The sequence below is a fragment of the Heterocephalus glaber genome, unplaced genomic scaffold, assembly GCF_053883595.1.
Source record: "Heterocephalus glaber isolate CG9 unplaced genomic scaffold, H.glaber_assembly_v1.0 deba00001002, whole genome shotgun sequence".
NCBI classification, from domain to species: domain Eukaryota; kingdom Metazoa; phylum Chordata; class Mammalia; order Rodentia; family Bathyergidae; genus Heterocephalus; species Heterocephalus glaber.
The window spans coordinates 571,308-598,018 of NW_028258178.1; the positions used below are offsets into that span (position 1 = coordinate 571,308).

Consider the following 26,711-nt stretch of genomic DNA (forward strand, 5'->3'; position numbering starts at 1 on the left):
GTCGCCCCCGCCTACGGACCAATCAGCGAAGGTCACGAGCTTCCTACCAATCCCAACGCAACTAGCGTTGTTGTCTTTTCCGGAAGCAGTCGTTAGGAAGACCCACCTCTTCCCCGCAGTCTCGCGTCTTCGGTCACGTGATCGACAAAGGGGTGGGCATGCGTTGCGAGTTCCGCCGCGTGATGGGAAGGCGGTGTGTGGGGGCCGCTGTTTTGCGCCGAAGAGACGTGCGTTTCACCTAAACTGTGTTTCCTTTCCCCGCTGTATCTCGGATCATCTTGGCCTCAAATCTCGGAGCCGTCACCAACTCACAGACTTTTCCTGCTGCCGATTCTACGATTTTATCCACAACTAGGCCATTTTCCCTTCCTGGTGTCCTTTTTGACCTCTTGACCTCTGGCTCAAAGGTCAGCTCCAGGGTTCATTACTCGGGCGTGGGCTGTGAGCGGGGGCAGAGTCTAAATTCATTCCATCTCTAGCTCCAGGCTTCTAAGTCTCACCGTCTAGGGACCTCACTACAGATTTGAAATTGACCCAGGGAGTTTACAAATCCAGTCCCAGAGAATAAGACAAGTCCTACAAAATTTCCTTTCCTGAACGTCCCGACCGCCACCGCAGCCCCTCCCCATTACCACAAATTCTGATTCTGGGATTAACCACCATGTTAACGCTAAGATTTCTTATGAGTTAGACCCAGTTCCTGGTCCTATGGCTTCAAATTTTAACTCTGGTTCTTTCACAGCCACTGCTCAGCTCCCCAGTTGTGGAAATCGGTTCTAAAATCTGTATCCTTGAGACAAAACCTTTGGGGAACTCCTGCCTTCTCGTATTCTTAACCCCTCAACCCCTTCTGAAGGCCCCAAAATGACTTCTTTGTGCTCTCCTCCCGTAGAATCCTCAGTCCCTCCACCAAGAACCTCTGCACCCCGGCCCCTCATTCCACCTCCTCTACTCCCAGACCCCTTGGACTTATCTTTTCCACTAGCTCCCTGTAGCCTCCAGACCCCTATCCCCCCACCACCCCCACTGCCTCCACCCCCTGCCACTGTTGCTGCTCCCCCTCTTGTCTATGGCCTGGAGAAGCACCAGCTCCTGAAGGAGGCCTTGGAGAAGGCAAGCCCAAACCCCAAGGGTCGAGAAGATGTGAAGAGGCTCCTGAAGCTGCACAAGGACAGGTAAGGTCTCCCCACCTCCCCACCCAGGGTCTCACCAAACCACCTGTCCCCAGGTCACTTCAGCCATTTCTTCTCAGGTTTCCCATTTTATGAGGTCAAACAGGTAATGACTTCAGTCCCCTATCGTGGTGATGCACCGCCAGCAATGAAAAACGCCGCTCTCAGGAGTGCCTGGTGCAGGAGGTGAGGCAGACCCTCCACCCACCCAGACAGTGACACCCAGGAGTGGTCAGGCTGAGGTGACAGAGCTAGCTCTGAATGGAGGGGAGAGAAGGCTACAGAGGGTTTGAGTTCTGAGTGGTGCTGAGCCAGTCACACAAGGGGCTTGTTATGAGAGCAGACACTTGGGCAAAGGCCCAGAGCAAAATGAGGACATGTTCCTTTTAAAGAACTGCAAACATTTAGTTAGCAGGACAAGGGAAATGCCAAAGATGGGGCTGAAAGGTGGGCAGGACCAGCTCAAACATGTGAAGAGTTGAACTGTCCTGGGGCAGTGGGGACCCAGGGAAAGGTTTTGCTCAGGGAGGTATCAGAAGATAGGAGGCAAGTCCAGGGGCCCAGGAAGGAAGGCAAAAGACTTCCCAGAGACTGGGAAGGAGAGAAGGCAAGAGGAGGGGCTTAGATATGTGCTGGGACTGTGGGGGTTTTAGAGAAGACAATAAAGGAACTTCCCAGACTGTAGAAGAAATTCCCAAGCCCTCCAGCCATGTTTATAATTGGTCCTAAGTGCCCCAAGCATAGTAAGACAAATTGAATGCAATTAACACCTGTTACCATCTGACTAGTGCATGTCACATACTATTCTACGAGTTGTTCAGGACTTATCAGAATTTATTGTTCTCAACAACTTCAAAAGGTTGGTGTTACTACTGTCTCATTTTTCAGATGAGAAAACTGAGGTTCACAGAGGTGAAGTCACTTAGCCATAGTGCAAAAAAGAGGGAGGGCCATGTTTGAACTGTGGCAGAGCTCTCAGTGACTCTAACTACCCTGCTGTGGTATCATCCCCTTCCATCAGGAGGCTCCCAAAAACGGGATCAGAGCTGGGTGTGGTGGCAAGTGCCTGTAATCCCAGCACTCAGGAGACTGACGCAGAAGGATCACAGCAAATTCAAGGCCAGCTTGGACTACATAGTGAGACTGCACTACAAAGTGAGACCCTGACTCCAAAAAAAAAAACTGGGGGTCAGGAGCTCTGCCCTCATCCCCTGCCTTGCCCTCTCACTGGCCCTGGAATAGGAATAATAAGCAGTGACCCTAAGCACTGGGGGATTGGGGCCACCAAAACTGGGTGGCCCCCCCAGTGTGGGGCTAGTCAGGCATGACTAGATTCATTATCAAGGTGATCTTTTAGGTCTTGAATATGTTGTTACCTAGTTTTATTGAAGGCTGAATTGAGGGATTTTTGTCTTGATTTTTGTGTTAACAGACTTTTTTTTTTCTTTAGTTTTTTGAGACAGGGTCTTACCATGTAGTTCAGGCTGGCCTTCAGTATGTAGTTCAGGCTGGCCTTCAGTATGTAGCCCAGGCTGGCTTTGAATTTGCTGCTGTCGTTCTACCTCAGCCTCCTGAGTGCTGGAATTACAGGCATGCACCACCGTGTCTTGTTTAACAGACTTGAAGGGGGAAAATCACCACTGAATTTGGGTATAAGGTCCCCCTTGAGAAATTTCCTCAACTCAATCTGACTCCTGATTGCAGAGTTTTCACATTTGCTCTTGGGCCTTCAGTTGAGAGAAGGAGCTGGGTCAGGCAGGCAGCAGGATGATCCTCCCCCTGCCTGATGAGGAAGCTAAGCCTCTGGAAGGGGGCATGCCTTACAAGGAGACAAGGAAGTTAGCCGCTGAGCCAGAAGCAGGCCTCCTGCCTAAGGACAACCAGGCCTGTGCTCACTTCCCAGTCCCTGACACCTGCTCCCAGCTGGACCTGGGAGACTGTAGCATTGTTCCCCTGTGACCCAAGCCCGGCCCTGCTCCAGGTTCCGCAGTGACTTGCAGTGGATCCTCTCCTGTGCTGACCTGCCATCGCTCATCCAAGAGGGCCCTCAGTACGTGCCCGATTCAGCTGCCCTTACTCTGCCTGGCTGGGCTTCCTTCCTAACCTGAGCTGGTAGGGTGGGAGGGGTGCGCTTATCTAGCAGCCTGGGGGTGTGGGAGCGCGTGGAGCGGGGGTGCTTTCCACATGGGGTGCTGGGGCCCCCAAGTGAGCTAGTGAGTGAACTCCAGGATTTGAACAGATGAACCTGCTCTGTCTCTTAACTCCCCAGAAGCCCAAGTGCCCTCTGTCCCCACCCTCCAGCCCTGAACTTGGGCCTGGGCCTTCTCCCGAGAAGGGGAGTCAGGTCTCCCCATCTGGCCTAGGAGAAGGGAGGGAACTTGGTCCCCTACTCCAGCTTCTAGGGTAGAGAAGCCCCATAAGGGGCTGGGCTTGTCTCTCCCAGGTGTGGACTGGTAGCCTTGTGGATGGCAGGCGCTCTCCTGTCTCCACCCAGTGGCGTCCCCCTAGAGACACTCGTGCAAGTGGCCATGGACAGAGGCTACACAGCCCAAGGAGAGATGTTTTCTGGTGAGTTGGTGGAGAAGGGCCTCAGTGTTCCATTGGCCCCTCCCTGGGATGGGGCTGGAGGAGCCAGGTGGGGTGCTGCTACAGGCATGTCAAGGCATCTCATTCTCTAAATCCGTGCCGAGCCACTGCCTAGTAGGCCAGAGTGGTCACCTGGTAGAGCCTGGAGCCAGGCTCCCTGGGTTCCAGACCCAGCTCTGTCACCCACCTGTGGCCATGGACAAGCAGCTAACCCTCTCTGTCCTTCACTTGCTGCATTGTACCTAAGCTTGGGGCTGGTCTTGGTGAGGGTTGGAAACATGGCTCCTGTGGCTCCTGCTCAGCCCCTGGCATGGTGCTGGGCAGCCAGCCAGCCCTCTTTCTGTGTGTGCTCTCACCCGCAGTGGCCGACATGGGCAGGCTGGCCCAGGAGACACTGGGCTGTCAGGCTGAGCTGCTCCGAAATGGCCTAGGCGGCCCCAACAGAGACCTTGTCCTACAGCACCTCCTCACTGGGCATCCCCTGCTCATCCCGTATCCTGGGGCCAGGGAGGGAGCGGGGCAGGCAGGGGAAGAGTGGGTCTCAGTTCTGGCACAGTTTCCGCCCTTAAGAGTAACACCAGCTATGATGAAGACTTCAACCATGAGCCATGTAAGAGGAGGGGGCACAAGGCCCATTGGGCAGTCAGCGCAGGTAGGCTTCCCACCCTTGGACCTGTATGCCTTTCCCCGGGTCTCCTCAGCCCCCATCAGCCCTCTTCATATTCTTAGCCCTGTGCTGACCAAGGCTAGGCCACCTCTTTGCCACAGGGTACTTAGCATGAGACCTGGCAGGTCACAGGTGCCTCAGGTGTCCACCAGTTGGGGTTTCCACAAGCAGGAGCTCAGAGCAGACTCAGGAGCCACACAGTTGTTTCCAGCGCCAGCCCATTCACTTAGAAACCCTGTGACTCTGGACAGGTTTCATCTCTGGGCCTCTGTTTCCCATCTGGAAATCAAGGGTGACAATTAGTACCCACTTCATGAGGCAGTCTTTTTCGTTTGTTTGCTTTTTGAGACAGTCTCAGTATGTGGTTCAGGCTGGCCTTGAACTGGTAGCGATCCTCCTGCCTCAGCCTCCCAAGTGCTGGGATTACAGGTGTGCTCCGCCATGCCCAGCTCCTAAGGCAGTCTTATAGGCGAAGCTTGTAAAATTCCCAGAACATTGGTTGGGACATTACACATCTCAGTAAATATCACCACCATTGTCATTGTCACTCCACCTGCCTGAAAGAAGGTCAGATTGGTACCCATCAGGAGACCACAGTAGAGATACCCTCAGCCTTTTCACGGCTGTGTGGCCTCGAGGGCTCCTCCCTGAGCATCTCTTTCCTGGACAGCTGGAGATCATGGTGTTTGCACCATCTAATGCCACGTCTCCACCCACCTGTGCTCTGGACTGCAGGACTTAAAATTCCAGGGAGCCAAGGGCCCTGGTCCCCTCTCAGCCCAGCTATGTGCCACCTGACCCCCACTAAACTCATCTGTAAGGTGGTAATTGAGACAGCACCTGCCCTGGAGGGCTGCAGGGGCCGAATTCAGGGCACTCCAGCACCTGTTGGTGGCTCAGGTACTTGCCACTCATATCCGCTTCCCTCTCCCTCTCGCCCAGGTGTCCTGCTGGGGGTGCAGGTTGTGCCGAGCCTTGGCTATGCTGAGGATCCAGAGCTGCCCGGCCTCTTCCACCCCATGCCCAGCATGCCCTGCCAGCCACCACCCTTGCCCAAGGAAAACACCTCAGGAACCATCTTCCTTCTCTGCAAGCAGGGAAAGAGTTGGCACTACCAGCTGTGGGACTACGACCAAGTCCAGGAGAGCAACCTACAGCTGACAGACTTCTCACCCTCTAGGGCTGCTGATGGGCGGGAGTACGTGGTGCCCTCTGGGGGGGTGCGGGCAGGCCTCTGTGGCCAGGCTCTGCTCCTCAGACCACAGGAGTCGAGCCACTAGCTGGGGCTGGGGTACCTGCCCTAAACTTGGCTTTGTCACCATTTGAAGAGTGTCCCAGCTTTTCCCCATGTTTGGGCTGGATCTCTGAGGGTCCCCGACCCTTCCCATTTCCAGTCTAAACATCTACCCAAGCCATCTCTTCCAGGATTGGTACTGACTGACCCCTCTTTCAGGAGACACTGGTGGCAAGCAGACCCCATGTCCTACCCACCTCTTTCTCGCTAGGGTGTACATCTTCTAAGCCACTGTCACCTCACTAGACACGTGCAAGAGGCCCCCCGCTCAACATGCTATTCTGCTCCCAGGACAGGGACTAAGCCCTCTTCCTCAGCTTCCCTCTCCTTGGCCCCAAGCTCTTCCTCACCCTCTGCCTGCCTGCCTGCCTACCATGCTGGTCTCTTAGCTCCCTAGAGGCCCAGGCTCTGCCCCAGCCCATCACTCCTCAACTTCATGTTGACTCAGGGATCACTTCCTCAGGGAAGAGACCCCCCCAGCCCCAGCTGCTACTAACCCTTTCTATTTTTGGTTTTGAGATAGCACATCACTATAAATTGTCAGGGGTCTTAAAGCCCATCCACGAGCAGTTACATATGCAACCCCTTTTCCAGCAGAAATTCAACATCTCCCTCCCCGTACAGGAAGTACTAGATTTCCCATTTTAGAACATCTGTTGCACAGAATCCCTGAGACCTCTTCACAGAGTTCTGGAGTCTGAGACATCAGAGAGCATAGGGATGGCCGCCTTGTGTCAGTAAGAGAGCTAGCTCGGGTCTCTTCCTCTTACAAAGCCACTGTGGCTACAGTGGAGCTCCACCCTGGTGACCTCATCTAATCCCAAAGACCTCTCAAAGGCTGCACTTCCAGATACCATCAATGTATGAATTGGAGGATTTAGGTTTCCAGCAGGTGCACTTTGGGGGAATAGGGTCAAATCCTAGCACCCCTCCCCCATTTGACAAATGACTAGATGGAGACGTGGAGAAGGTCACTGGCCTGAAGTCAGATGGCTGGCAAGTGGCAGCGTTGGGATTCAGAACAAGTAGCCTCTGCCCACCCGCCAGACTACCTTGTGGACCACTGAAGCTCCTTGCAGAGCTGACCACAAACTGTTCTTCCCATCTGTTTATACAGATAAAGGTGGTTACAGGGTGAATGTGATTCTCACACAAGTATCAGTCACCTCCACTTTGAAAGGGAATCCATCTGTCTTCGTCATTGCAGTATCCTCAGTGCCCAGTAAAGGGTTTTGTGTGAGGACACTAGTGTAGTGATTCTGACCAATAAAGAGATGTGACCCCCATCTCAGCCTTGATGCTTTGGAGCTGTCCCAGGTGCCCATGAGGGCAGGGCTGGGAACCACCTCATTCACCACTGCCCCAAGTTGTCCAGCAGAGACCCAGGCACAAGAATAGCAGCTTAATGGATGTAGAATGAAACAGCTGGCTCTGAACCTGCTTCTGTCCCAGAGTGATCATTGTCCCATTAGACCAGCACTAAGGCCCAGAGTATGGCTAAGCCTACACACCCAGATACAAAGGAAACAACACCAGCTTTGAGTGTTCTCTTTATTCAGGGTTTTGTGGGCAGAAGGCACAGTGAAGCCATTTGCCTCATGCTCCCCCAGCACCCTATCTAACAACTACCTCACATATTTATAAATAAGTATAAAGATGGTCAGTAGAAAAGGAGGACATCCCTCAGCCCCGGAAGACAAAGTTAGAGCTTCAGCTTAGGGAAGAGGTAGATGCCTGTCCTCCCCACGCCCACCCTTGTGGGACAGGAAGCCAAAGTTCTGGGTGCTAGAGCACTGGACTGAGCATCCTTATACCATGGCCCAGGGTACTGGAGTCTGGTTTAAACCAGGTGGCAAGCCCAAGGTCACAGCCAGCAGTTACGTGCAACCTGGCACTTTTCCATGGAGGAGGACACTTCTCTGAAATGGGTTGAGGTATCCCCAGCAAGGCAGCTCTGATTTCCAAAGAAATCAGTTTCCCTGCTTGGGAAACTTCTGCTGCAGCAATCCACTAGCAGGAAGGGGACAGAAAGGCCCAGGGCTCAGGGACAGAAGGAGGAAGTCCTGAGGTTGGATCTGGTGCACCAAAGGATGAGGTTGTACTGGTCACAGTGCTGACACCCAGGCTGGATGTGGATGCAGTTTGGGTCTGCACCAGGTCAGCAGTCTTCTAAGGGAGGATCCCCCCAGGCTGTGGCCTGGCAGGGCAGGAAGGAGGCCATGAGCTGTGCCCCACCTTGGGACATGGGCCCTGGGCAGCTTCAGGCATCTCATGTGATGCACCCTCCACTCAGCACTTGGCCTCCAGCCGTGATTACGCTGTCACTCCCAGGTGGACAGATGGCTCCTGGATGTACTCACAATTGAAGCCCAGTACCTGGAGCACTGAGACTGACTGCCCAGGCTCTGAGCTTGGAACCAGCTGGGAGCCAAGGGGGACTGACGGCAGTTCGGGTCATTCATGTGGCCGTGGGCAGAGTCAGGCCGGTATGGTGACCTTGACTTGTGTTTTCAGGGCCGCGGAGTTTGCCTGCAGCCTCTGGCAGCGCTTCAAAAGCCTTCCTGGCTGGTCAGGGGACCTGTCCTGGTTCCATTGGCTCACTGTAACCCCACCTGGTTGTTCCCTGGATCATGAAGGAACCAGAAGCTGCCTGGTGTACCAAGCCCCTTTGGACCTTCCACACTGGCCATGTGCACTGTGCCAGTGCAGCCTCTTCCATCACCCACCTCTGGCCCCCCATGAGATCTCAGGGCTGCTCCAGCCAGACTGGCAGCATCCTGTAACAGCCTGGCAGTGGCTGAGTGGGTCAACTCTGTGCCAGCCCCTGAAGAAGGCAGATCAAGTTGTCCAGGCCCCAGAGGTAGCCATCCTCATGGTTGCCCTCAGCCCAGGGCAACCTGTGGCTGAGTGTCTGGTGGTCAGGCAGGGCCACTGTCTTGCCGAAGTCGATCATCCAGACCTTGGCCAGGCCAGTGTGGTCGTGCACAAAGAGCAGGGAACTGCCAACCACCTGCAGGGGAGAGATGGGTAGTTAGCAGAAGGTACAGGCACTGACTAAGGTATGTCCCCTGACAGGGACCAGGGCAGGCCTCTGCCTCTGCCACTACCGGGCTGTGCAGCTTTAGGCAGGTATTTTGTTTTGTTTTGTTTTGATTTTTTGGTACCAGGGATTGAACTCAGGACCTTATGCTTGCAAGGCAGGCAGAGGCACCACTGAGCTAAATCCCTGGCCCTTTGGGCAGGTGTTTTGACCTCTTTGTGGCTTTGCATTCATATACAAAGTAAGAGAGCAATAGTAGCATTTACCCCAGAACTGCTGTGAAGAAAGATAGATAAAAAATTAACCCACTTAGCCAGGCATGGTGGCTCACACCTGTAATCCCAACACATAGGAGGCTGAGGCAGGAAGATCCAAGAGTCTGAGGTGAGCTTGAGCTGCATATTAAGTTCAAGGCCAGCCTGAACTACATAATGAGACCCTGTCTCAAAAAACACCCACATCGGCCCGGGGATTTAGCTCAGTGGTTCCAGTGCCTGCCTCACAGGCCCAAGGTCCTGAGTTTGATCCCCAGCACAAAAAAAAAAAAAAGTGAACAAAAAACACCCACATAAAACATTTCAAGTTTCTGGCACATTAAAAATACACAACATGGGCCAGGGCTTTAGCTCAGTGGGTCCGGTGCCTGCCTCAAAAGTGCAAGGTTCTGAGTTCGATCCCCGGTACCAAAAAAAAATTAAAAATAAATTTAAAATATATAAATAAATAAATAATACACAACAGGCCTGGGGATTTAGCTCAGTGGTTCCACCACCTGCCTCTCAAGCACAAGGTCCCGAGTTTGATCCCCAGTACCAAATAAATAAATAAAAATATACAACAAATGTTAACTATTATTCTTTTGTTTTGGCGCCAGGAAATGAACCTGGGACCTCTTGTAATAGCGCATGCTCCAACCCTGAGCAACACCCTCAGCCCCTGTTACCATTTTTTTAAGCCAGGATGCATATTCAAATACCTTTAGGATCCTACGTGGGTCAGAGAGTCTGGTAGGAACTAAGGAGTTAGGTAATGCTCTCCCCAGAAAGGGAGAAGCATCTCAGGCCTAGTGGACTGATACTGATAAAGTGGGGCAAGTAGCTTCCTTTTTCTGGGCCTCAGTTTGCTGTCTGTAGAATGGGAAGGTTGGCAGCAGCTCCTACTCCTTGGGGCAAGCAGCAGCATCCCCATGATCCATGCACTCATAATGTGCCTCCCAGTGCCTGGCATACAGGAGCCCTCAGTAAGATGGGGCTTGTTCTGTTTGACTGTTTTTAGAATAGTTGTTGCCCTTCCTTTGTGTAAGGACAGGTTTGCAAGCCCCTCCCATTTTCTAAAGCAGGTTTCAAACACCACCACTGCACCCAAAACCCCAATCCCTGGGTGGACGCACAGGTGCTTGTCAGGGGCAGACACTGCAGCTCTGGATGCTGTTGGCATCTGGCAAACAGCCCCGGGTTGCCATGTCTCCCAAGTTGGCAGGGGAAACTAGAAATCCTGATTTGGTGTGGAGTCTCACATTTTAAATAGTGGCAACCGCAATGTTAGGTCACCAGGCATAATATAAGACAGAAGAGATGGGGCTCCTCAGGCCTCCTCCTTTATGACTTCCACATGAAGCCTGAAGGCAGTGACAAGAACAAGGGTGATATCCCATGAAAAACAACCATGATGATGACAGCTAGCATGCACTGATGGTTCACTGCGGATAAGCCCTATTATAATAGCCCACTTAACCTACACAACACTTACATAGCGGTGCGACTGTTACCCATCCTACAGGTAGGGACACTGGGGCCCCTTAGAATGGCTGTCCCCTAGGGAAAGGCACAGCTGGGATTTGAGCCTGGGTTGCCCTGACTCCCAGCTAAGTGCTCTCTTAGAAGAGCCACTGACATCAAAAAGAAGAAGGGAAGGGGAACAAGTCATAGTGGCACCAGCCTATAATCTCAGCACTCCAGTGGCTGAGGCAGGAGGATCACAAATTTAAGGCCAGCCTGAACTACCTAGCAACACCCTGTTTCAAAAGAACAAGAACAAAAAACAAAAAGTATTGGAGGGTTGGAGCGATAGACAGACCGGGATGAAGAGTAGAGGATGCCCAGGAACAATCCCACCTCTTCAAGCCTCATAGGGTCTGTTATCCAAGAAAGACAGGCTGGGAGAACTGGCCTGGTGGTCCACACCTGTAATCCCACCAATTGAGAGGTTGAGGCAGGAGGATCTCCATGAGTTCAAGGCCAGCCTGAACTACAAAGGGAGACCCTGTCTCAAAAAAAAGGCTGCAGGGCTGGGGATTTAGCTCAGTGGTTCTGACATCTGCCTTGAAACCAAAAGGTCTCAAATTCGATTCCAGTACGGAAAAAAAAAAAATTCCCTTGGGCCAGGGATTTAGCTCAGTGGTGCCACCACCTGCCTCAAAAGCACAAAGTCCCAAGTTCGAAGGCTAGGGGCCGGGGATTTAGCTCAGTGGTTCCGGCACCTGCCTCGAAAGCGCAAGGACCTGAGTTCGATCCCCATGCCAAAAAAAAAAAAAAAAAAAAGGGCTGGGAGCAAGGAGATTGGGGAGGCAAGAGCTATCAAAGGAGGCATATAACCATAACTATAAATAATTATTATCATAAAATAATTTTTTTTTTGGTACTGGGGATCGAACTTGGGTCCTTGCACTTGCGAGACAGGCAGCATAACCACTGAGCTAAATCCCCGGCCCATAAAATAATTTTAAAATGGGGAGTTAAATGCCTTTGTACAGGGCTGAGGGTATAGCTCGGTAGTAAAGCACTTGCCTACCATTTGCAAGCCCCTAAATTCAATCTCCAACACCACAAAACAGAAAAACATCCCCTTATATGCCCAAAATGTTTCTCTACAGTGACTCTCACATCTCAGCAGCCCTGAGAAGAAGGTACTGTTTTCCTGCCCATGTCAGAGAGGAGGAAACTGAGCCCCAAGAGTGTAAGTCATGTGCCCAGGGTCACAACAGAGCCCGCCCTCATCCCCACGCCACCTGGCTTTAGTCCATGCTCCTGACCGGCCTACCTCCCTGAAATCCCGTGCTGGGCCCAAAACATGGGCCTGCCTTTTATACCTCGGATCTGTGAGTTTGAACAGTTTCCCCCTGTGCTGCCTGGACCCCAGGTCCCCTGCATACACTCATGGTGACCAGGCCTCCTCGTACCTCGTGGGTCTCGAAGAAGGGCGAGTTCTCCAGAGTGTCTCGAAGATCTTCCAGGCGCGTCACGTACTTTCTCTGAGTGTGAGAAGAGGGGTGCCTCGGTTAGCACAGAAACCTTACAAGCCACCTTGAGATCGCACCTCTCCTGTGCCCCAAAGGAGTGGGCCGACTCCAGCCAGATGGGATGAGGCGAGCAATGGGGAAATGGAGGGCAGGAGGAGTGAGGGGCTGGAGTCATCAAGGTGGGGCAGACAAGAGTAGGGCAGACAACATGAATACCCACAGTCCTAGCAGTGGCTCCCACTGAGAGGCGGAGCTGTTTCCCCTTTTTTTTTTTGGTACGGCGGATTGAACTTGGGTCCTTGTGCTTTCCAGACAGGCACCAGAACCACTGAGCTAAATCCCCTGCCCTCTCCTCTTCCTTTTGAGTTGAGTTTGGTTCTATGCTGTGATCTTTGGACAATAGGACGTGGCCACTGTTGTTTTATTTTATTTTTTTTTTTTTTAAGTCAAGGTTTCACTGTGTAATTCAGGCTGATCTTGAACTCACTATGTAGCCCAGGCTGGCCTCAAACACACAGTGATCCTCCTGCCTCAGCCTCCCAAGTGTTAGGATTATAGGTATCCACCACCACACCCAGCTGTTGTTTTTTGGTTTTGTTTTTTCGGGTACCAGGGATAGAACTCAGGACCTTGCCAGGCAGGTGAGGCACAGCTGAGCTAAATCCCTGGCCCCTGTTGTTTTTTGAAACAAGGTCTCCTTGTATATTCTAGGCTGGTCTGGAACTTGTAGCTATCCTCCTGCCTCAGTCTCCCAAATGCCAGGATTACAGGCGTGTGCCACCGCACCTGGAACACATGGCTATTCTGAACCCAGGCATTGAGGCCTTGCACTTTTCCTGCTCTCTTAGCTCCCTGCTTCATGGTGGGAAGCAGTTAGGGTAGCTGATAGATCAGGAGAGACAGGTGGCCAAGTTCTGAGCCAAGGGCAAACACATGAGCCAGGCCTCATGGACCAGCCAGCTGTAGGCGAGCAACTGACTGCAGACTGCGTGAGCAAGGCCGGCCAGGACCAGCAAGCCCAGCCTGAAGCAAATGTCCACTGACTTAGAAGCAACAATAAATGGTAGTTGTCTTTAACAGCTACATTTGGGACATGGGTTTCCACTCACCAGGATTCTGTGGTCCCCATCCATGAAGTCCTCCAGCACCTTTGTCACCTGCTCCAGTGCCTGTGTCTTCTTGAAGTTGGTGTTGCAGGTCCCATCAGCTTTCTGTAGGGCAAGGAGAGAAGGGGCGCTGTCACACCTCTTCCTTCCCAGCAACCTCGGTCACCTGCCAGGACCACCTGCCTGCCGCCACACTTGCCTGATGTTCAGGGGGACCCAGCCCTGCTTGGCCACAAGTCACACTCCAGCCTGTATTTCCGCATCTAACCTTGGACATCTTGATGGGGCCAGACCAGCAAAGTGGGATTTTAGGGGCACAGATCTGACTTTCGGTTGGGATTCTGTTACTTTCCAGCTGGCTGCTCTTAAACAAGTCACTTTATCTGCCTCGGCCTCTGATTCCTCATCTGGAAAATGGAAATTGTATTGTTGTCTACTTCCCAAAGCTGGAATAGGATTAGAGGATGCAGACCACAGTGCTGAGCACGGCATGTGGGTAGTAAATGAGGCAAGTGTTATTTTTCACATTTGAGAGGGACACAGAGAAGCCACTCTGGGGCACACTCAGCCATACTATGCCAGATGCTAGGTGTGCAGAGCTAACACGGAGGTAAGAGGGCAGGCAGTGAACAACATGAAAACAAAGGAAGACAAGAATGATGAAGATGTACAGTGAACTAAGAGGAAGAATAGAAGGAGCTCTGATACAGTAGGATGAAAATCAGGGAGGGCTTCTCTGAGGAAGCAAGATATGAAAGGAGCCAGAAAAATGATAGAGAGTCAACCAGAACTAGAGAGAAGAGCATTCCTGGCAGAGGGAACAGTGTGTGCAGGGGTCCTGGGGCTGGAAAAGCTTGAACTTTTCAAAGAAATGAAAGTGTTTAAGATGGGTGTGGTGGTGCACACCTGTAATCCCTGCACTTGGGAGGCTAAGGGAAAAGGATTGCCAGGAGTTCCAGGCCATCCTGAACTACAAAGCAAAATCCTGCTTCAAAAAACAAAATCAAACAAACAAACAAAAACAAAAAAAAGAAATGAAAGTGCTTCATTGATACCTGATGGTGTACAAAGAGGAAGAGAGGAGTGAGAGCTGAGGAGCAGGCCTGGAGGGCTCTCTAGGCCATGGAACTTTTGAGTACAAGAGAAGCATGGAACAGTTTTGAATAGGAGGGTGGGATGGTGTAGTCAAATGTACAACTTGGAATCTTTCTAAGGCAAGACGGAGGAAGTGAGGCCATGAGGGATGCACAGTGGTGTGATACCAATACAAGGAACTTGGTAATCTCTAGCAAAATTACCAGTGCACCTAATCTTTCACCCAGTAGTCCTACTTCTGGAAATCTAGCCTACAGCCAAATCTACACACTTGCAAAATATCTTATGTGTGAGATAATTCACTGGGGCACTGAAATGACCAAAAAATGGAAACAGCTTAAGTATCCATCTGTAGGAGACCATGGCACATCCACAAAGAGAGACAGTTACACAGGTGTAAGCAGACGGGAAGGAGGGAGAGAAGGGAGACTATGGAAGGATATGGAAAACTCTCCAGGATACTACTGTTATAGGAAAAAGCTATGAACTGCTAGGGCCAGGGATTTAGCTCAGTGACACCACACCTGCCTCACAAGCGCAAGGTCCTGAGTTCGATTCCCAGTACCAAAAAAAAAAAAGCAAACTGCCCATCAGTGTGTGGATGGAGGGAAATTGAGAGTATACGTATACTATTGCATTTGCTTGTATTTTTAGGAAGAAACAAGAACCTGACAAAGCAGTTCCCCATTAGCAGGCAGGAGGATGGAAGGACAGAATGAGAAGGGCGGCAGCAGAGCTAGAAGAAATTCTCCACAAATATCCTTTCATAAATTATTTTGACTTCTGAATACTGTGAATAGTGATTCAAACATATATTTAATTTTTAAAAAAAGGAATGCAAGAAGAAAACAGAAGCCTTCTCCATTGCAGAGGGGAAACGATCCCTGTGGTTATGGTGCTAGATGATGACAGAGGGGCTGAGTGCAGGCCCCAGAGAGGCAGGGGCAGAAGAGGGGCTGGACCCGGACATGGCCATGGAGATGGAGAGGACGTTCTCAGGCTGGCAGGTGAACACCACTTGGTCTCTGATGGATGTGGGCACGAGAGCTAAGTGGGACCTCTGTAGCCCTAGCCTTTCCATCCTCTGCATCTCCCACTCTCCCTGCACGTCTGCTTGTTCCCAGCTTCCCCTGACACTCATGGTCCCTGAGCAGCCTGGCCTCAGATCCAGCTCCAGGCCCTCTCAGAATAAGACAGCTGCTGGCCCTCACCTTGATGCCCTCGATCCGGAAGCCCAGAGTGGAGGTTGAGCTCATGGTTTCCCTCCATTGCATGTAGCGGGGCTTGGTAACTGCACCCTGGGCATGCTCCTCGGGGGTAGGGGCCCCGGGGTCCACAGCCACCATCTTCTCGTACATGTCCTTCCGGGGCCGGGGCCGTTCACGTGCCTTCACCAGCTCCTCCTCCAGGTAGGTCCTGAGTACACCGAAGATATGACCATATGAGGGAATTAAAAGCACAGAGCTGGAGGACTGCTACTCCCTGATATTTTATTTACTCATTTAGATTTTTTTTTCCCCAGTACTAGGAACCTTGGACTTGCCAGGCAGTCATGGTGCCACTGAGCTAAATCCCCGGCCCCTCATTTAGATTTTTGAGACAGGGTCTCGGCTCGCTATGTAGTTCGGACAGGACTTGAACTCACAATATAGCCTAGGCTGGCCTCAAACTCCCAGTGATTCTCCTGCCTCAGCCTCCCAAGTGCTAGGATTGAACTCTGGACCTTGAGCTTGCAAGGCAGGCACCGGAACCACTGAGCTAAATCCCCAGCCCTTTGTTTAGTTTTTGAGAAAGGGTCTCACTATGCATTGAGGCTGGCCTTGAACTCACTATGCAGCCCACGGTGGCCTTGAATTCATGGTGATCTTGCTACCTCAGCCTCCCAAATGCTGGGATTACAGTAGTGTACCATCACATCTGGCTGTTTCTGATATTTTTTTTTTTGGTACTGGGGATCGATCTCGAGACCTTGCACTTGGGAGGCAGGCGGCAGAACCACTGAGCTAAATCCCCAGCCCTGTTCCTGCTATTTTAGAGATATAGTGTAGCACAAGAATGGACAAATAAATAGAATAGAACAGAGTCCACAAACTGACACACACGTGCACATTCCTCCAGTTTGTGACAAAGGGGATACTGCAATTCAGTAGGAAAAGAGAAGACTTTGCAATAAATGGTGCCATGTCAATAGATGTCCCTAAACCAGGGGTGGTGGTGCAAGCCTGTAACCCCAGCACTGGGAAGGCTGAGGAAGGAGGATTGCTACAAGTTTGAGGCCAACCTGGGCTACACAGAGAGACCCTGTCTCAAAAAACAAACAAATTCTCAAATACCAGTTCACTAACCATAAGAAGAAAAGCTCACAAGTTGGACTAAATTAAAAGTTCTTCTAGGCCAGATACCTGTCATCCCAGCACTCTGGGAGGTTAAGGCAAGAGTCCAGCCTGCTCTACTCAGCAACTGAGCAAGATCCTGTCTCAAAATAAGTAAATAAATAAATAAAATCTTAAAAGGGCTGGAGTTCCGGGGGTGTAACTCAGTACAAAGGGGATGTAGCTCAAGGGCCGGGAATGTAGCTCAGTGGCAATAGTGAGGTCCTGATTTCAATTCCTGGTACCCCCCCCCCCAAAAAAGGCCCTGGTTTCAATCCTAGGTACTGAAAGAAAAAAGTACTTCTAAGTCAAGGTGTAGTGGGGTACACTTGTAATCCCACCACTTGGGAGACTGAGGCAGGAGGATTGTGAGTTCAAGACCAGCCTGACCTACATAGCTCAAGGCCAGCCTTACACAATGAGACCCTGTTGCCAAAAAAAAAAAAAAATGAGACCCTGTCACCAAAAAAAAACACAAATGCCCACCACTTGCCCTCCACCCTGCTCTAGGGCTGCCCTGACCCTACCTGATGCCCATCTTGCAGTCCATGATGGAGGGGGCCTCAAAGTCAGCCAGGAGATCTTCCATCTGGTTGAAGGCCTGGCCGTCCTGCTGCACCATGCCATAGTAGGTTGGCACGAAAGGCCGCAGAGGGTCTCCCATCAGCTGTTCCAGGCTGCGCTGCTCACACTGACAGAAACATTTCAGAATCCGACCATTCGCCCCTGCCTGGAAGTTCCCTATGGACAACAGGACCAGCAAAAGGGTCAGAAACTGGATCGGAAAGAATCCCCCACCCGTTTCCCTCTATACATCATATCCACCATCACCTAGCCTGACCCTCCTGCAATGCTCTCTCTCCTTCCCCTCAACTCTCAAAATTTTGGCCTGGCAGGGAAAAGGAAGGGCCTGTTTCAGTTCTCTATTCACAGCACAGAGTGTTCTTTTTTTTTTTTTGGTACTGGGGATCAAACTCAGGACCTTGCGGTTTCGAGGCAGGCAGGGTGCCACTGCACTAAATCCCCAGCCCCACAGTGTGTTCTTGTTTGTCTTACAATTTGAGGTTATAAGCTCAAAATTGTAGGAATTTTGTGAGATTTGGGTTGAGAGCATGACTTTCCAGAGCTGATCTGCATTTGCTTCTGCCTGGAGTTCCAGCTAACAAACAGGGCCCATTTAAGTTACTTTATAAATCTGTCATTTCCTGGACCATGCAGACAGTGAGTATAGACTGGAATTCCAAATTTTCATTGTGGCACACTATATTTTCAAATTATATTCCTCAAAGATGGCCACAACAATATCTCCTGTTCTACTTAAGATATTTACCCTCTAGCCCTTCACAAAAAGTGCTGTGTGCTAAGTGCTATGTGCCTGGAGGCATTTGCTGGGTTGTGGAGGAAAACTACTACAGCTGCTGTTTGCTGAAGGGTTATTACCCTCTGGACACAGAAAGAGGTCAGGGAATGACAGTTTGCACCTACAAGAGGGGCTGTGTGTCAATCTCCATAACTTTTTTTCTTTTTTATGTGGTGCTAGAAATTAAACCCAGGGCCTCCCACAGGCTAGGCAAGTGCTCTACCAACTAAGATACGTCCCCACCCTGTATATACATTGTTTTTTGTGGTACTGGGGATTGAACTCAGGTAATCATGTATGCTAGTCAAGCATTGCACCACTGAGCTAGAACCATAGCCCTTTTTAAATTTTTTATTTTCATTTATTTTTTTAATTTTTTTCTTTTTTTTTTTTGGAGACAAGGTCTCCCTATGTGGTTCAGGTTGGACTTGAATTCAGGGGAATCCTCCTGCCTCTGTCAGCCTCCTGAGTTCTGAGATTACAGATGTGGGTCACCACACCTGGCCAAATTTTTATTCTGAGACAGGGTTCTGCTAAATTTCCCAGGCTAGCTAGGTATGGTGATGCACACCTGTGATCCCAGCACTAGGATGGCTGAGGCAAGAGAATTGCTGACTTCGAGGACATCCTGGGCTACACAGTGAGTTTAAGGGCAGCCTGAACTACATAGCAAAAAACCAAATGTCTTAAAAAACCAAATAAATAAATAAAATTATAAATTTCCCAGGCTGGCCTTGAACTTGTGATTCTCTTGACTTACCCTCCCAGCTGAGATTACAGGTGTGGGCTACGGCATCTGGCTATATTTTGGGGTGGTTTTTTTTGTTTTTGGGGGGGGGTACCAGGGATCGAACTTGGGTCCTTGTGCTTGCAAGGCCTGCAGCAGAACCACTGAACTAAATCCCCAGCCCTATATTTTGGTTTTAACTCTTCAATTAACCCTACAAGGCAAGTAAGATTTTTGTTAACTAAAGGGGAAACTGAGGCCCTGAAAAGGAAAATAACCTGCCCAGAGTCACCTGTGAATACTGAATAGAAGTAGAATTTGAACCCAGGCCCATCTGTTCCAGAGTTGAGGTTCTGCCACCCACCAGAATACAGCACTAGGAAACACCTTCCACCCTGACATACAAATGCCCAGGCCCAAGCCCAAGTGTTCTTCATAAGAGTCCCAGAAGGGGCCGGGGATTTAGCTCAGTGGTTTCGCCGCCTGCTGCGCAAGCGCAAGGACCTGAGTTCGATCCTCAGTACCAAAAAAAAAAAGAGTCCCACAAGGTGGGAACTGCCACGGAGCCCATTTTATAGACAGAGATTCTAAACCCCAGAGAGCAGCCCTTTCCCTAGCCCGGCGCCTCTCCCCAGCCTTGCCCCCCCACCACCATGGTTCTCACCAGCATGTCCGGAAAGCTGGACCCAAGGGTAGTGTTTACGGAATGAGACCACAAAGGGCGAATACTTAAGAACCGTCTTCAGCTTCTTCCATGGTTTTCTCTGTGTGGGGCAGAGGAGAGTGAGGTCAGGGCCAAGGCCAGGAAGGAAAGGAGCTGACAGTGCTGCCATGAGAGGAAACCAAAGAGCCGGGAGTGGTGGCACATGCCTGTAATCCCACCCCTAGGGAGGCTGAGGCAGGAGGATCACAAATTCAAACAAGACCCTGTCTCAAAATTAAAAATTAAATAAATGGCTAGGGATGTAGCTCAGTGGAGAAGCCCCTGGGATCAATCACCAGTAAGCTTATTGGGGTAAGTGATCCCCACTTAGTTCAGCAATCAGAGGTGTCCAAAGGCCTCAGCAAAGTTGGGAAGATCTCTCTCTGTCACGACTTTCTTGGTATCTATGTTTCTCCCTGTCTTTGCCCTACAAGTTAAGGATGAGCTAGGTTATGTTGCAGTAAAAACTGCAGATCTGCCTGCTACCCCCAAACAGGTACACTGCGCAAATATGGAAGGCCCAACTCTGCCCCTAAATCAGGTCAGATCCAGAGGCAGGAGTGGGTGGATGGAGGCAGAGAGAGACAGAAACAGAGACAGATGACAAAGTGATGACAGAGACAAGGACAGAGATAAAGACTGTATTAGTCATGACAGCTGTTCACCAAGTCACTCCCGCTCTCCCCCCTTCCAGAGACGACACTGCCCTCTTGAACGTGGAATATAAACAAAAATAACCCTTTGTTGTTCTAAGTCATTCAGATCTGGGAACTGTTTGTTACGACAGCAGATCCTATTTTCCCTGACTAACACAGACACGGAGACAGGCACAGTGTGACTAAAAGAGAAAGAAAAAACGACAGAGTCACACAAAGGAATGACAGAGAAGGGTGGATCAAAGCAGAAGAAACAGAGCAAGAGCAAGAGAGAGGTGGGGAGGGTGAGAGAGCAATAGAAAACCAGAGAAGGGCTGGGGGTATGACTCAGTGGGAGAACACGAGCATAGTATGCACATGATCCCGGGTTCCATCCCCAGGAAAACAGCAGCAAATAGAAAACAGGACTTAAGGGCCAGGGGTTTAACTCAGTGGTTCCACTGCTGCCTCAAAAGTGCAAGGTCCTGAGTTCAATCCCAGGTATCAAAAAAAAAAAAGTTCTACCGCCTGCCTCACAAGCTCAAGGACCTGAGTTCGATCCTCAGTACCAAAAAAAAAAACACCAGGGCTTAGTTGTGGGTCCAAGAGCAAGACAGGGTCCAACACACACACACACACACACACACACACACACACACACACACACTAACAAACAGATGTGTCCTCTACCGGGGCACATAGCAGCACTTAGGAGGTATTGGGAGCGTGGATCATGGCTAGAAAAGGAAGTCATGTGTGGCTCACCTCCCCCCCCACACACACACACACTGTCAAGAGTGTGTTCTCTGACACTAAGCTCAGGTACCTAGCACACATCTAACTGATGGCAGAGGGTTAAGCAGGGAGTCAGGGTGTTGGGCCCAGGGATACCGGAAGGGCTATTCCCTCCCTTGGGGAAGAGGTGATTAATCAAGGTTCCTGTTTACTAAGCACCTGGAACATTCCAGGCACAGTGACAAAGACTCAATGTATCATACCCTATTTAATCTGAAAAACACAACCTCAAAAAGATTGTTGTCTGTGTCACTGAGGAAAAAAGCGCTCAGAGAAGCAAGGCCACTTGCCTAACATCACGAAGCACACAGTGCTCTGGTCTGACTCCACTGCCTCTAAGCTGTACCCACTGCTCTGCTGCTGTACGAGCGAAGAAGGTGCCGTGTCATTGTCAGGACTGTGTCCCTAGTGCACAAATAGTGCTCCAAAAAGGGTGCCTGGAAATAGAGTTAGTTGAAATTGTCCTTTATTATCATAAACAGATTAGATAGTCAATCTCTCATTCTCTCTTCTTCTCTTTCTCATAGTACTGAGGATTGAACCCATGCCACTGGTACATGCTAGGGAAGTGCTCTACCACTGAGCTACACCCCAAGGCCTTTCTCCTGTTTATATTAGGTCCAAGGGTTAATCTGTTTTTGTTAAGTGCTGGGGATTGAACCCAGGCCTTCATACTGAGCTACAACCGAACTCTTTTAATTTTATATTTTAATTGTTTTATTAGTACATATTTGAATACATTCATCCTGGGGAGTTTGTACATGTACCAAATGCATCTTTTGGGGGACGGGCACTGGGGATCGAACTCAGGACCTTGCGCTTGCAAGGCAGGCAGCAGAACCACTGAGCTAAATCCCCAGGCCAAATGCTTCTTAATCTTTTGTTCTTTTTATTTTTTATTTTGAGACAGGGTATTACTAAATTGCTCAGGTTGGGCTCAAACTTGTGATTCTCCCGCCTCAACCTCCCAGAGTGCTGGGATTATAGACAGCTAAATTAGTTACGATATTATAGGCAGTCAGACAGGGATGGGCCCTGAGAGTCAACACAGAAGATAAGAACATATTATAACAGTGGCTGGAGGTGCATTCTTTAAAGCTTCGAAACATGGAGAAATGACTATACCCTTCCCCTAGGGATGAACAACAGTGACAGATATTCTAAATAGGCATCAATCACCTTGGTGGGGGGGTTGGGATCAAAACCTCCTTAGCCCATTCCTCCCCAGGAAATCCTTGTTATTTTCATGTACACTGGCTAAGCGACGTGCTTCCCCATTTTATCCCCATTTAATCTACATTGCCTAAGTGACCACACTTGTAATACGCTTGGTTGACCATAGTTTTATCCCACCTTATAGACATCTTGTGATTTTCCATTGGATCAATATTACCTAAGTGACTATACTTGTAATCTTAGTGACTATAGTTTTGTCCCACCTTATCCCACCTCCCATCTCATGGTTTTGCTCCATAAAACTCCCTTGAGAAGTGGGGTCCCAGGGCAACCCACTTTCCAGGCCCCCTGCTGTTTCTCTTAGACAGAAGCTATCCTCTCATTCTACTCTTCCTACTCATAACCTCTGTTGTTTCTAGGGCCAGGGATTTAGCTCAAAGGTTCCAGCGCCTGCCTCGTAAATGCAAGGTCCCATGTTCAATGTCCGGTACCAAAAAAAAAAAACCCTCCATTGTTCCTAAAATTCATGCTTCAATTTTAGAGAACACGAACTTGGCATATTGGACATCTGGCAGATCAACAGTCATAGTATTTCCTTTATATTATTTAGAGGTCCATATATCATCCCTATACGCCCTATATCACTGGAATTACAGGCATGCCCCACACCGAGCCAATCTGGGCTTTCTTAGATGTTTTCAGGTCCCCTCCTCCAGGAAGTCTTGATAACCCAGATCTGGCTTCCACTGTCCCAGTCCTGACCACTCTGAGCTGCCACTGTTGGAGAACTGTGTTTCCCCACTGGCCTGAATGGTGAAAAGGAAGGGAAGGAGAGAGGGAAAGGAAAGCCAAGCCTAAGATCAGACAGGATTTCAAAATTACATGAGAAGGAAGCAGGGCACGTGGGCAGTGGGGACAGCTTGAGCAATGTGTGGAGGCAGGAAGGCAGTGGGGCACTGGTGGGACAGGGTGTACTCAGTGACTGCAGGAGTCAGGAAAGGAGAGGGATTAGCAGCCTGGGAAGAAACCTCCAGACAGAGGCTCTGCTCTGAAGGCAGCACTGAGCTCCTGACCACTATCAGAAGTCCCTGGGGATGGGCCTGGGATTTAGCTCAGTAGTTCTACCACCTGCCTTGCAAGTGCAAGGTTCTGAGTTCAATCCCCAGTACCAAAAAAAAAAAAGTCCCTAGGGAGCAGAGCAGGGAGTGTCTGGTCAGAGCTGGGCCACACTGGCAACTTGTGGAAGGATGAGGAAAACAGGAGTTGGAGAGTGCCAAATGTCTTCCTTCTTGTTGTTGTTATTATTATTAGTAGTAGTAGTAGTCACCCACTTGCAGCTCAGCTGTGCTGAGATGCCAAGCAGTTGAGAGTACAGGCAGAGAGAAGAGCAATGGCAGAAAGTCCCAGAGGGTCAGTTCCTTTGCCTGCGCACTAGCACATCCAGGCAAGTCTGCTTCTCACAGCTGTGGCCACAAGTGGGAACACGCAGTCTCTAAGGGAGGCATGTGGGGTGAGGTGGGCTCGGGGCAGACTCCAGCCAGGAGCCCCAGTGCCAAGGGAGGGCTCAGAAGGCAAGTGGATGAACTATGGATTGCACACCCAGCCCCACGTGAGGCTCCAGTGCACACCTGCGTCGGCTCTGATCCTCTCTCCCTGAACCTGCCCTGCCAGCCCTTCTGATTCACCAGGGGAGAACCACACCCAACCTAGGGGTGAGGGTGGAGCATGTAAACAGGAGTCTTCAGAGGGACAACAGGGACAGCAAGCGAGTCCCTGGCTGGACTAAGTATCCCTACGGATCTGAGGTTGCCACAGCCTTTTGACAATCTGATAAACGTGGGAGTCTCTGCGCTTCCTAGAAAAACATACAAATGGGCTAAGAGCTGGGGCCAGTTCATGACTCTGTAAGACAGCCACAGAATCCAGACTGGTATCTGGGGAAGAAAGTACACTCTATCTGCCTATTCCTTGTTCTTCCAGGTTTGGGAGTCACAGATTCCTCAGAGGACTCAACAGAAGTCATAGACCCTCACTGCAAAATTATGTGCACACACAGAGAGACTGTGTGTGCTGCAACTTCAGGGGATCCTGGGCATATCAGTCAGTGGTCTTCCACTGAAGACCCCAGAGCTAGAGTTAGTAGGGGAAGGAGAAAGGGGGGTGGGTGCCTGGAGTGGGTTAGTTAGTAACCTTGCCCTCCAATGTGGGGAGGTCAGCGGATAGAAAAGTTTCCTGGAGATGAAAGCATAAACTGATAAAGAACTTCCCAAGCAAAGGTGGGGATGACCAGTCCGGGGAATGTGACTCTGGGGCAGAATGGGTCCCACTCACCCCAGACCTGTCCTCAGGATCGCTGGTACCTCCACCTCCGGCCACTAAGTCATCCTCAGACTCATCGAAAGAAGAGGCAGAGGAGAATCCTCCACTGCCCCCCTCAATCCTAGAGGCCAGTTCCACAGGCTGGGCCTCAGGCTCAGGGGTCTCAGGGGTGATGATAAGGCGGGGCACAGGGCACAGGGAACTGCACTCCAAGCCAGAGTGCAGGTGAGTCACCAACTCCCCAGGCTCAGTTTCCTCCAATGGACCATCTTGATTGGACTCCCCCAAATGGCAGTCTGTTCTAGGTCCTGTCTGGGGACCATCAATCCCAGGCTGTGTCCAGGAGCTATCATGAGTTTCTTGTTGTACTGGGAAACCATCACTGCTAGGCTGCTTCCAGGCTGTTTCAGTATTCTGTTGTATCTGGGAGCCATCAGTGTGAGGCTCTGTCCAGGAACCTTCAGGATCCTGTGGCATCCCGTAGCCATCAGTATACATTTCTTCCCAAGAGCCATCAGCAGTTGGTTCTGTGGAGGGACAGGTTCCCTCTGGGTAAGACTGGAGGCTGGACCTACTCTGATGGGTCCAGAGGTTATCAGCCCAAGGCTTCACCTTCTCTGGCTGGGTCTGCCACCCAGCTATTTCTAGCACCGTCCAGGGCTCATCAACCCCTGGCTGTGTCCAGATGCTGGCCCTCTCTGCCTGAGACTGGAGATCAGGTCCGTGTGTATCAGCCCAAAAGCCATCTGTCCCGGTCTCCTTCCAGGCACAGGCCGTCTCCAGCTCTGACTTGCGGTTGCTCTTTTCTGGATGTGTCTGGGAGCCGGATCCCTCTGGCTCTGTATTTTGGCCGAGACGCTCGGTCTCTGCCGCTAGGCCAGCTGCTTCGGGCTCAGCCAGTCCATCTCTCCAGGGTTCTCTCCGTGGACTTTCAGCCCCTGGCTCAGGCCCGAGGGGGGACCCCTCGGTCCAGGACCGGGGCCCGCCCCCCTCCGGCCGCTCCGCCGGGCCCCCAGCGCCAGGCCCAGGTCGCTGCAGTCCTGGCTGCCGTCGTCGCCCCCCTCGCAGCGCCTCCAGCCCCATGCGGGCCGCTTCGGGCAGAGTCCCAGCCTCTGCCTCGCTCAGGCTCCCCCTGCACGGACAGCGCCTCATGCCCGCTCCCTCGGTTCGGGCTTCGGCCGGCCGGCCGCTCCTTCCCCTTTAAATTATACGAGGGGTGTGGCTGGGGAGCCCCGACGCGCGGGTTCCGGCCCGCGGAGCTCCAGCCCGCCTGGCCTGGTAAGGGTTAACCGATACTCCGCCTCCCAGGGAAAGCACGGAGCCCCGCCCACCGGACGTGACGTATAGTCGGGCCAGGGTGGCTCTTCCAGTCTACGTCAGAGGGAGTCGTGTCTGCGTCCGAGGCGAGACTAGGATTTGTCTGTGGCGCTGGTCCTGATGGCACACGGAGAACAACCCTCCCTATACCCTGCTTCTGTGATTAACCCAACCTCCCTACGCCCTCGAGTGACCTGTTCAGCCTCCCCGCAGCCCCTGGTGATCCGTCCAGCCGTGCACCCTCTCTACGTACAGGGGGTGGAAATACTCAAAGACTTGGAGATCCTACGGGCATGAGTTGGAGAGCCGGCTCTGCCACTTCTCAGCTGTGTTACCCTGAGCAAATGACTTACGCCCCATCGAATACTTATTCCGTAGGAAATTTCATGGATAGAGGACTTGTTCTGTAAGAGGCCATGATAACGATTTCACAGCTTCTATAGTTCGAAATTTACAAATGGGACCACTGAAGCTCAGAGGTCTGCCAGCATCTAGCCTTTGTAGTCCTGGTACTATCTGATATGACCTCATGGATTGGAAACATGTAGTGCCAGTCTTGGCATTGTCAGCCACAGCCCGGTAGAGTTCCTTGTCACCTGTGTTTTTTGTAGTTTGCCCCAGAGATGAACTGCCCTCAGCTCCTGAGTCAGACCCTCACCTTTGGAGGGGGGTATAGGGTGGATTCAGTTCTGAAATTGAGTCACCCAGAGAAAGGACATTGGGCACAGGCCCAAGGCTCTAGAATGAGTCATCTCAGGCCAGCGAGAAGTCAGAGACAGGGGCTCAGCTGATAACATTTTACAGGTTAGGAAGCTGAGGTCCCGAGAGGGAGTAGGGCTCTTCTGAGATCACACAGCAAGACCATAGAGACAGGGAGGCCTCATTCCCGACAAAATGGGGCTAGACAGGAGGAGCAGGTGGGTGTGGGGGATATATCTGCATTTCTCCCTTTGTCAGTGGTGGGAGAGAGAGATGTCCCAGCCAGCTGTTTCTGTTCAGACGGTGAGAAGGGTGAGTCGCCCCAACACATACGCACACAGATGGCTGGAAGCTGATTTCCTGGGATGCCAATGTTCCTGACTCAGTACTGGGAAGCTTGGCTGAGTGTG

The 26,711-nt window shown here is 51.2% G+C and overlaps 2 protein-coding genes across 5 annotated transcripts; one reads left to right on the forward strand and one right to left on the reverse strand.

Moving 5' to 3' along the window:
• The first annotated feature begins 70 nt into the window (after positions 1-70).
• Positions 71-14,785, forward strand: Actmap (actin maturation protease). 4 transcript variants are annotated; one of them, XM_087209226.1, is made up of 9 exons: positions 71-407; positions 743-1,175; positions 2,194-2,327; positions 3,138-3,222; positions 3,616-3,740; positions 4,121-4,250; positions 4,340-4,410; positions 5,368-5,623; positions 11,632-14,785. In XM_087209226.1, exons 2-9 carry the CDS (start codon positions 865-867, stop codon positions 11,774-11,776), a joined length of 1,257 nt encoding a protein of 418 aa, XP_087065352.1. In that variant the 5' UTR covers positions 71-407; positions 743-864; the 3' UTR covers positions 11,777-14,785. The 4 variants fall into 4 exon arrangements, with proteins under 4 accessions (XP_087065352.1, XP_021107386.1, XP_004874281.1 ...); XM_021251727.2 differs by lacking the exon at positions 11,632-14,785 and having other exon boundaries at positions 5,368-7,005; XM_004874224.4 differs by lacking the exons at positions 2,194-2,327; positions 11,632-14,785 and having other exon boundaries at positions 3,154-3,222; positions 5,368-7,005.
• Itpkc (inositol-trisphosphate 3-kinase C) lies at positions 7,257-25,577 on the reverse strand. The gene is made up of 7 exons (XM_004874225.4): positions 24,298-25,577; positions 19,322-19,421; positions 17,098-17,311; positions 15,410-15,614; positions 13,107-13,208; positions 11,938-12,009; positions 7,257-8,729 (listed from the first exon to the last, which is right to left on the reverse strand). Exons 1-7 carry the CDS (start codon positions 25,435-25,437, stop codon positions 8,526-8,528), a joined length of 2,037 nt encoding a protein of 678 aa, XP_004874282.2. The 5' UTR covers positions 25,438-25,577; the 3' UTR covers positions 7,257-8,525.
• Positions 25,578-26,711: the final 1,134 nt, after the last annotated feature.